This window comes from Phodopus roborovskii, unplaced genomic scaffold (genome assembly GCF_943737965.1).
Source record: "Phodopus roborovskii unplaced genomic scaffold, PHOROB, whole genome shotgun sequence".
Classification (NCBI taxonomy): Eukaryota; Metazoa; Chordata; class Mammalia; order Rodentia; family Cricetidae; genus Phodopus; species Phodopus roborovskii.
The window spans coordinates 29,029,500-29,041,170 of NW_026126433.1; the positions used below are offsets into that span (position 1 = coordinate 29,029,500).

At 37.7% G+C, this 11,671-nt stretch overlaps 1 protein-coding gene across 3 annotated transcripts in view; it reads right to left on the minus strand.

Annotated features, from left to right (window-relative positions):
- The window catches only part of Rasal2 (RAS protein activator like 2), a 270,356-nt gene extending 258,957 nt beyond the window's left edge, over nt 1-11,399 (minus strand). The window contains exon 1 of one of the 3 annotated variants that reach the window (XM_051186049.1): nt 11,099-11,399. In XM_051186049.1, coding sequence (XP_051042006.1) covers nt 11,099-11,300 — 202 coding nt within the window. In that variant the 5' untranslated portion in view covers nt 11,301-11,399. The remainder of the gene's footprint in view (nt 1-11,098) is intronic. The other 2 variants (XM_051186048.1, XM_051186050.1) reach the window with 2 other exon arrangements.
- Between the last annotated feature and the right edge of the window lie 272 nt (nt 11,400-11,671).

An 11,671-nucleotide genomic window follows, 5' to 3' on the forward strand; every position in this document is an offset into this window, starting at 1 on the left:
CAGTCAGTATATTGCTATTTTCAAGTTTTGAACAGTTTTCTTTGCTTCATTCTACTGTTTGTATCATTACAGATTTCACTAATTGATATGTTCACTTCCTCTTTAAGGTCCTTAGGTCCTTAAGCATCTCTATAATAACTACTTTGGAGTCCTTGACTTGTGTTTCAGCTATATATATTGCATTATTCAAGTCCTACTGTAGTAGGGTTGCTGGGTTCTAGTGTAGGTATACTGACTGGTTCTATGCTGGTGTCTAGGCATCTGGGTTTGGGACAACTGTAATACTAAGTATAGGTACTAATATCTGGTCTTTGTTTGGTAAGGTTTTCATTCCTTGGTTTCTGTTGCCCTCTCTGGATCTCAGGAGAGTGTGGTGGCTGTGGCTGTGGGTTGCTTGGTACAGAGTGCTTCTGAATCCCTACCAAGTGCAGCCACTGGGGGTTCCAGGTAAAACATATTTCTAGGGGATGCAGGCTGACACAAAGAAATGGGAATGGGCAAGGGTGAGGTGTGAAAGGGTCCACAGGATAGAGGAAAGCTGGATCTGCCACCAATTTTAGCAAAGTCCTAAGGGAATGGACTCAGAGAGAGAGGACAGGCCCCTGCAAGTAGCCTGCTATGGGGCTGAAGATGAGACTGTTTTTTTCTGAGGCCAGATCTCACTATGTAGCCTTGGTTAGCCTGGAAAAGCTATACAGACAAGGCTGTCTTAAACTCAGTGGAATTTAAAGGTATGCAACATTATGCCCAGCCCAAAGTCATTTTTTAGAATATGAAACACATCTTATTAGTCAGTAGTCCCCTTTTTCAAGGTCTATCAATTGAGACAAACTAATCAATCATCAAACTACTGAACAAAACTGACTCACTTCTAATTAAAGCCAACTCCCTTTTCTGGTCCCCTCAGGCACCAGACATGTATATGGAGAACAGACATACATGAAAATACCAAAATATCAATACCCATAAAATAAAATAAAAGTTTTAAAGTAAAAATAAGCTAAAATATGGCATTAACAAAATTAAGTACCATTGGAAAAATAATTCCAGTTTTGAAGACCAGTTTTAAAGCATTAAGACCCTGAGGTTATTTAATAAATGCTAAGCAATATGTAAGGAACTCCCTGAAGCTATGTTCTAAGTAACAATATGGCATAAAGTGCTAGAATTATGAGCCACATTTTCTATACCACTAGTATAATTTCTTGTCAGGAAGGTTGCACCAATCTGACACTAAGTCTCAGATCTTTGGAGACATTTCAGCTTAAATAAACAGAAGCTCTGTTCAAAGACTTGGACATAAAGACATATGCTACTCTGGCATCTTCACAAACATCTGAAATAGGGCTAAGTTGCCTAACACTCAACACCACCAAAAAATTTTAATGCATTAATGTCTAAAAGGGAGAATCACTAAATAAGTTAAACAGTTAATAATGATTACAATTTAATTGCTAGCAAATTATATTTCCATGTTGTAAATAAAGCAGGATTAATACTGGCTCATGAATATAAAGAGACAAAGAGACCAGAAGAGAAAATATTGAAGACTTGGTCTATACAACTTATGGGTAAATTTATTTTTAACCTTTCACACAGTCAGAATCAAAAATTTTAACTCCTTGTATTTGGAGATTCAAGCATGCTTCATATACTGTTGATGAATACAAACAAACTTCTGAAGGAAGGCAATGTGGCAATGTCTTTTGAAATTATACACTTACCCAGAAATTCTATGGATTTTTCTTATATATATAAAATTGTACATAAGCAATATGGCTTACATTCAAGATTATTCATCAAAACATCTCTTGTAACTACAAAACCTAGGAACTAATTAAGCAAATTATGATTCATCTATGCATTATATACTATTAAAAAATAAGGGCTCTCAGGTCAGGCATGGTGTCTTATACCTCTAATCCCAGCACTCAGGAGGCAGAGGGAGGCAGATCTCAGTTCTAGTCCAACCAGGGCTACACAAGGAAACCCTGTCTCAGGAAAAAAAGAAAAAAGAAAAGAAAAAGAAAGAAAAAAATGAGAAATTTCTTTATAAAGTGATAGAAAATAAATATATGCCAAACATTAATACTAGGACAGAGAGTAATAAGTTATAGATCAAATCAATACTTGTAACTGGATTGTCATATATAAAACAGAGAAAATGAATATAAACAGTAAAAATCTATATTATCCATCCAAATATAAAACAATTAAAAACTCACTCTAGACCCTGAACTCCTAGCAAATTTGCTCACCATTTCACTAATATCATGAAATAAAAATCCTTAATTTTTTTTTTTTTAAACAGGTTTCATGCTGTAAACCAGCTGGTCTGGAACTCACTATGTAGTCCAGGTTGGCCTCAAACCTGTAACCAACTGTCCTGCCTCAGCCTCTTGAGTACAGGAATTACAGATATGTAACTATCATTGCTGTCATTGTTGTGTTCCTTTAATTTTTTTTAATTAAATATCTTGGTTCCTACTTAAAGCAGAATTTTTTAAGCTTTCCCTCTGTAGACTTTAACAAGGAAAAGGAAAATTAATAAAATTTTCAATGATTTATTGATCAGATGAGACAAGTAGAGGGGCTAGAAAGGAAGGGTGGGTGACAGCTCAAGAAATATTCACCTCTATTTTTTTAAATTTTAAAATGAAAGAATGTATTTCCTATTTTCTAAAAAATTAAATTAAAAATATATTTGAAAATGCTACTATTTTCAATAACCTGAAAAAAATATGTGAAGAGAAAACTGTGAAGAGAAAAAAGCAGAATACTGAACACATGCAGTATGACACCAAATATTTGCACAGGGAAAAAAATAGAATAAAACATTAAAGGCTACTTTACTTCTTAGAGGCAGATTTACAGATTATTTAAACTTTCCTTGGATTTTCCAAATTTCAAATTCTTCACATGAAGCACAGATCATAGTTACAATCACAAAATATTGAATGTAATGATTATGTATTAGGGAGCTTAGAAATTAAAGGAGAAGGTAGAAAGTTACTAGGTGTATCTAGGTTTCCCATCACATATGTAACATTTGTTATATCTTTAAAATATCAATTTAGATCACAGTTTAAAAAAATTATACCTAAAGAAATAAGACAAAAGAGATGAAAATCATGGAATTTGTCTTCTGGTCTACCTTGAAAGGATTGCTGAGATTACTCTCATCCTCCTGCTTTGTGGATGTTTGGTTTGTTTTTGTTACCTAGGTAATGTTCTTCCAGCATTTCCCTTAAAGACTGTGAAACTAACAATCTGGTATTTCTCACTGTAGAGTTTTCCTAACCTTCCGTCTTGAAAGGTCATCTCCCTAAGGGAAGCAGTAAGATCTACAAGCTAAATCAGGAGGCTAAGGAATCTGAGGTTAAGAGTTCCAATCCTGACAAACTGTGGAATTCGTCTCCAATTTTGGAAATGAGCTAAACTTCCTGAACCAGTTTCTCTCTGGTGAGGACATCTTTTAAGGGGCTGTTTTGACAAAGACTTAGGACTACTAACTTTAAATTTTCTTTTTAACTTTTCACACTACTCTGAATTTTATTTTCTTGTTTTGCTAGATATTTTCTTCTCTAAATTGTTCACAATCCCACTGTCTATCCATAAGTATTGCCAAACCCTTAGGCTCACAAATGGGGGAAGCCTACTGCAAGTAACACAACAAGGCTACAACTTGAGAAACACTAAAGATAACTATTGATAGATAAAAGTTCAATCAGTGTCTAAACTAGAACCTTAGAAGAATGGCAAATGAAAAACTAATTAAGAGTGATTTGGTAAGAAAGGGCAGAAAACTTAATTTCCTAATAACTAATTATGCGGCAAAAATAAGAAAGATCATAACTTCAATATAATAATCTAACAAATGGGGACTAGAAAGATGGCTCAGTAGTTAAGAGCACTTGTTGCTCTTGCAGAGAATCTCAATTTGATTCCTAGCACCCAGATGTGAATTACAACCATCCATAACTCCAGAGGATCTAATGCCCTTTTCTGACCTCCACAGTACCAGGCACACATGTGGTACACATACATATATACAGGCAAAAGATTTATACAAATAAAATAATCTAACAAATGAAGTTTTGTTGCATCTTCAAGGGTTTAAGTTTTGTTTTCTTACTGTATACTTATCATTTGCTGTTTCTTTTCTATTTTCTTTCAAACACTTCTTCAAGGTTGCCTTTTTCCTAGAAAACAAGCTATATTAAATTTGTAGAGTTCTCTACCTACTGTTTTTCAGCAGCACTTGGTAGCCTTTGGGAAAAGTGTTTTTTTCCAAACATCAGAGAGCAATTATCCCTCTGCCAAAACCAGTGAAGCAATTTCAGTAGCGCCTTCAGCACACTTCAAACCCCTCTTCCTAGTTAACAAGACCAAACACCTCTAGCTACTTGGAAGTTTTTTCAATAAAAATACAATGAGGGAACAAATGGCTAAGTTTTTTTTCTGTACTAACTCAGACTTTAGTTGATGCTTTTTTTTTTTTTTTTTTTTTGTGGTTAACCTACTTAAAGGGTGATCAAATCACTTTACGCTACCAGAGAGAGCAACTGTATAGAACAATTACATAAAACCCTATGCTCCAACTTAACTCATCCTTCTTTCTAATGAAAACAAAGAACCAGAAAGCACTGCCTTGTCACTTCAGTGATCTCAGGAAAGCCTACTATCTAAGTCATGTGAGTTCCTTTTCCTCAGTAATGACGGGAATTTATTTCCACTAACATAATAGAAAACAATTTCATGAGTACTCAAAAAACTGGGTATGGTGGCTTATGCATATAATAACATCATTCAGAAGGCTACAGCAGGAGAATCATCACAAATTTTAAGGCAGCCTGTGCTACATAGTTGAGTTTCAGGTCAACCTAACACAGTAGGACCCTCCTCAACAACAACAAAATATGACCACTCAATTTTATGATGTGAAAAAGATCAAGGGAGTTCTTGCATACATTTATATTACTTATGTTGGAAAATTTATACAAGTCCTTCTTTCCAAATCTGTGATCTAAATCAACAAACTCTGAAAACCTCAATTTTGTTGGTATCTTCTCTCACAGAAGTCTCTAACCTACACTAATGCAGTTATAGTTTTAGGGCACTTAGTTTGACTGCAGAAATATTAACATGACTGATTCCTGACGATTTTTCTAAATGTCAGTAGAGATTTTATGTCACTGTGTATATGCTACACACACACAAGCTTTCTAAAATCACTTTTTAAGTCAAAACTGTACAATGACTGAGGGAGAGATTATAGATACACAATTAGAGTCAATGAAAGATACTATAATTCTATGAAAATAAGGTAATAATGAATCAATAACAGAAACTAGAACTGTACTAGGATAATATAAAAGAAATTGTTCACTATTATCCATGAACTGAATATTAATAGAACATACAATGTGAGAAATTTTCTCTCAAGAAAATGGAGCTATTTGAATTTGACATTATATAAAATTTTCTTGGAAGGTCTCTATGATCTGAAAGAAGAACTCATTTATTTGCTTTTTACTATGGAGCCAGGACTGGACTTGAACTCAAGATCCTCCTCCTTCAACTTTCCTAGTGCTGGGATTACAATTATGTACCACCACACACAGTCAATAAAGAACTCTTAATACATACAAAGTGAATTTGGAAAACCTGAGAAGATGGCTCAGTGGGTTAGAATAGTTCCTCAGCAAGTATGAGGAACTGATTTCAAATCCCCAACTCACACATAAAAGGTAAGACATAGGCAGAGACAGGCAGATCTTTAAAAGCTCACTGACCAGCAGGCCAGCCAGCCTAGCAAAAACAGCTAGATTTTGGCTCAGTGAGCGACACCATTTTAAAGTAATAATAAAGCCAAAAGCTCACATCCAGTGCTGGCCCCCATATGTGTGCGCACGCACACACACACACACACACACACACACACACACACACACACACACAAATGATTTGAACAACAACATCCAGAACCAATGGCAGATTATAAACACTGGACTCAAGCTTAAGATTCTAAAATATTATTACTCACTTGTAATAGTTCAACTAACAATATTAAGAAAACTAAAACAACCAAGTAATGTGAACATGTTTGGGGATGCATATGATACATATTCACTGATCTTTCTTCTACCGACCAATTATATAGAGCGTCAAAAACATTCAGACTTGATTGAACAACTTCATTCAGGTATATGTTATTATAAAAGAGGCTACATTGAAGCATGTAAGAATGAGTGACTGAGGGCAGGGGAGGCGAAAAATAAAGGAAAGACAAGAAAAAGAATTAGTCACTTACAATATCCAAAGTAAAAACATCCTATTAAAAGCCAGTGATTGAACCACATCTAACTCATAGTGAGCCAAAATGAAGCCAAGTGTTGTTTGAAAGCCTTTAATCCCTAATCCCAGCACTCAGAAAGCAGAGGCAGGCAGATTTCTGAGGTCAGCCAGCCTGGTCTACAGAGCAAGTTCTAGGACATCAGGACTACAATGAGAAACCTTATCTCAGGAAAGAAAAAAAGAAAAAGAAAGAAAGAAAGAAAAAAAAAAAAAAAAACATAGTGGGCCATAGTGAAACAGCTTGCTGGACTTGCTGCTGGGTATAACATCTTAAATAAATACCAAGTTTCTATAATTGCAAAAACTAGACTTCATCTTAACTTAATCCCTGAAACATTAAATACCATATACTACAACTACATAAGACTTCCATCAGCTCACAGGAGAAATGCTTACCAACTCCCACTGTTTATATTTCTGGAAGTCCATGGTACTTAATGCAGTATAATTAAATTCCTCTTTCTTTTGTTTGCTGAAATAGTACCTACCAACTTTTAGAAACTTTCCAGCAGCTTCCTTTGGCAATCAATAAAAACAGAGATCTACACTAACTTAATGATAATGTTGTTACTCATTTTATTAACTAAATACTTGAGATAAATCCTAACAGTAATATCACTATTTTAAAGTACAAGATTCTTGTTCACTCTTTAAGGTACTTGGTATCTAATTCTCCAAGAGTCATCAGTGCACATGCTTGGGAAACCTGTTACACCGATGAGTGCAGAGTACTACCTCAGACAATTCTAGAGTAGCTTAAATCACTCCGGGGGTATCCCACTCTTGCCATCCATTCACGGTGAAGCAATTTGTTTTAATGTTCTCATTGTTTACCAGAAAGCATAGACAGTAAGGCTGACTTTGCCGCTCACGTTTCCTTTTGCTAGCCTGCTGAGCTTTTGCAGCCAATTGACTTTGCTTTGACGCTATAAATATCTGGGAAATGTTCTCCATTTGATGCTCTTGGGTTCTGAATCCATATTTAGATGTTTGTGGCATGTCTTTGTTTAAGCTAGTCTACCACCCATAAAATCAATCAGGTTGAGCTCTAAATGGTCAAAGGGAAGGAAGATGAATTAATATTCAACACCTATTTATTATGAGGCAAAGGACCTATCTGCTAGACCTGATGACAATAAGGAGGAGCAAGGTAAGACTATAAACAAGACAGACTACCTAGTGTCAAAAATTTTTACTCTTAACAGGACATGGGCACAATGACTGTAATACTGGAATGAAACACTTTATTCAAATAAAGGACAGCATAAACATTTTCTTCTAGCTGTGTCTCAAAGACTTGCATTTGTTTGTGCTCTAATTATAGATCCACCTACTACAAAGCTCTGAACATATCCCAAAAAAGTTTTCCAAATCATGGAAATACACAAAGCTCTGGATGTATTAACAACCAAAGAGTAAAACCTGTCAACCACAAAGTAAATATAGTGCCAGTCTTCAGATTTGTGAAGTAGACTAAGGAACTACTGCTCCTAAAAATTTCTGTGCCATAACCTTAAGAAGAAAGAAATATCTGTTAGCGCTTTTCAAAGATGTCTCAAGAGGATATGAGCTGTAGCCAGCATCCAGCATCACTCCACACCATTTTTCAGTAGAGTCTACCTTTAAAACCATGCAGGTCTGTGTAAACCAGACCTGAGCAGCATCTTACCCCTACCTTCCTAATGTGTGACACCATCCCAAGCAAATACATATCTCAGTCTGACTTTCCTTCTTTCAATTCAGTTCACTAACCTTTTGATAAAAGTACTTCCCAAGAGTCCTGCTGACGACAATGATTTAAAAAAGCACTGAATTAACAGCTTATTCAGTGACTGGCTTCAAAAGTCAGGATAGAATTTGTAAGTCAAGTAGTAGTTAAATAATGGGACCAATTAAACCAGATTCTACATCTGATGCACAAACTTAAGAGCCAAGGAAATTAAAACTATTTGTCCAAAATTAGAGAACAAATTTGTGACAAAGCCAGAATTAAGAAGCCAGGTTCTCAAACTCCAGCCATGTATTCTACACAAGGTTCCCAATTCCCGGGTTTCTTTGAAATAGGTAGACAATAATAATAATAATAATAATAATAATAATAATAATAATGATAATAATAATAATAATAATAATATCTCTTTAAATTATGTAGAAGATCAAAGATGACCCAAGAGAATCAGTTTGAATACACAAAGCAGACAAGAAGCAAGAAAAACAAATATTCCTTAAATTTGTACTTTCCAGCTGGCCTTGGTGGTTTGTGCTTTTAATCCCAGTACCCTGGAGGTAGAGACAGATCCCAGTGAATTTGAGACCAGCCTGGTCTACATGTCAAGTTGCAGGCCGACAAGGGCTACATAGTGAGACCCTATCTAAATAATAAATGTGGTTTTAAAAACTGATTTTCCACATTCTGTTATTCTGACTTCAAATAATCATAAAATAGACAATTTTAAAACTACCCCAAAACAGCCAAGAGTCATTTAGTATGGAATGTTTGTAATCAACTATGAACAACCAAAGCAATGTACAGGGTGAACTTTCTTAGAAGTAAAGAGTAAATAAAAACAATTTTTAATTAACTGCCAGAAGCCACACATTTTTTAAAAAGTGAGACGATGCAGTGAAAATTCTGCACTTGACATAAAAATGTTCCCTCTGAATACCTTCTTGTGTATGAATGTATGTGCATGTAAGCCAACTATTCCAGATTCCAGGTTGCATGAAGACACCTGGAACCAGGGGGTTAAAAACAACTCACTCAAAGTTAAGTGTCAACCAAGCTGTGGCAAAACCAAAAAGAAAACCATCAGGTTTTTAGCCCTAGTTGTACAATACTAATTTCTAAGTGTAAATGTGTCTGGTGGGTGTGTTTTATGTATGTGCAAAAACATGCATACAAGTCAAGTTCTAGAACAGACTATCAAAACAAAATAGTATAAATGTATAAGACTTACATGTGAAGGATGATATTTAAAATAACTGCTAGAACACCCAACTTTCTGAACATTCATTTACCAAATTATCATATATTCTTATAGGAAAATGGTCCTACCTCTATCATTTAAAAAAAAAGGGGGGGTTGGAATTAGCTCAGTGGTAGAGCACTTACCTATCAAGTGCAAGGCCCAGGGTTGGTCTTCAGCTTGGGGTTGGGGGGTTACAACAATATGTCAAAGTGTATACAGACAAAAACATACAATAGCAGAATGTAACCATAATATATTCCAATTTATGATCATTTCTTTTAGACGTTCATCAACCTTTTATAAGTGAACAGCTAAACTAAATTAGCAGACATGGACTATCAGGCACCAAAGCTTTTAATCTGCTGAGAATAACATGAGCAACCCTGCATCAGTTCCCAATTTCTTGCCTTAACTCTCTCTCTCTCTCTCTCTCTCTCTCTCTCTCTCTCTCTCTCACACACACACACACACACACACACACACACACACACACACAAACCCCAGCAAAATTACAAAGTGGTATATACTGAAATTCCTAAGAATTAGTTATAAGTTGCTGATTTTTATGACTGAAAGGACCTTTACAAAATATTTAATCCACTCAGTTTATAGATATGGAATCTGAGGCAAAAAAAAGTGACCTAATCTGCCCTAAATTGTTTAATAATCTAGTGACAGAACTGAGGCAAGAACTCAAATGTCTGAGAGCTTTCTCACAGAGTTAGACATGAAGTCTTGAAGTCAACTGAACCCTTCAAAAGACAACTTGTAAACCATTCAAAAGTTGGTCTTGAATTGTAAAGCACAGATCCTATTTGGAAGCATGAAAGCAAATAATAAATAATACACTGATCACTAACAGGCTTAGCGAACATAATTGCAGAATAGCATTTCTACACTGTATTTGATCCCACATGCTTCAAACTGGTCATCTTATATTCTTCCACATTACTTATGTCTTTTATGGTCACGTGAACTAAGTGATAAACATCTTGCTATTTCACGATTTTGGAACGGCACAGCTAAACTGTGAATGCAGACTACAAATCCTTGGGCTATGAGTTTTCAAAACCAGCATTTTAATGTTGTCATAGCCTTGCCTTAATAGAAAACCATCATTCAGTTTTAATTTAAAAGGTGGTTACTAGGAATGCAGAAAGGGAAAGTTTTTAGTGTGTTCATCACTTTAAACCTGCTGAGTGGCAACCCAGTCTCTTTACAATGAAAACCAGAAACAATAGCGCAATCTGAAACAATCTATGCACTCAGGATAAGAGGGTATTAAGGTTCAAAGAAAAGCTGTACGTAAATCTACTGCTACCAAAGCCTTGAATTTGGGCTGGGGCTCTCTCTCTTGCACTGTTTTGTTTGTTTTCATCCATTAGCTCATCTTCTATTAAGCCTTTTCATATCTTCATTCCCACACTTGCTTCACTCAACAGAAGGAAATGAAATCCCATTCACTTGGTTTTGTGCCTTGTTCCACCAAACCTTCCTAAAGACTCTGAAGCAAGTGCCCTTAATTAAACACCTAAGAATTACGTGTGAATAGCTCAACTCCATAAACTTACTGTGGATATCTAAAGAGGTCCAAAGATCCTACTGAGTCACATACCCAGGCGCTATATTGGATAAACTTGTCAAAAATGCATTTCCTGAAACAAAAGGGGATGTGGGCAACTGACCTAGGATGGATGGGCACTGGGAATGCAACGGAGCCCAAGGAAAGAGAGAAATGCCAGGCTTTAAGACAGACGGCCTGTGATCCTTACCATACACCCGGACCCAGCTCTGCTGCTGACACACCGACTCCAGAAGGATCCGATCCAGCATGCCACCGGCCACTGCCCCGCTGACTGGGACGACCGCGTCCAGATCCTCCGGGGGCAGCGGCGAGTCGGACTCCAGCCCCGAGAACATCTCCGGCCACGACAGCGCCTCCGCGGCTCCTCCGGACGACGGGGAGAGCTCCATGGTGTCCCGAAGAGAGCAGGCGGCGGCGGCGGCGGCTGGGAGGGCTCCCCGGGTGCGGGAAAGGGACGACGGCGCGGCCACCGGCACCCGAGCGGCAGCGGGCGCGGATGCCGCTCACCTCCTTCCCCGCCGCCCACCGCCCGAGGGCCGGGCGCCGCAGCCCACCTGCAAGCGGAGGGTGGGACCCAGGCCGGGAGGCGGGTCCAGCGTGGTCCCGAGCGGAGGCGGGACCCGGCTCAGGTGCGGGTCCGGAGCGGACGCGGAGCACCGGGCGGCGCGGGCTCGCCTCCCGCCCCCGCGGAGCCCCCCTCAGTCCCCGCGGGCGCGTCCGAGGGCAGCCCGGGCTCCGGCTGAGGATGGAGCGCGGCCAG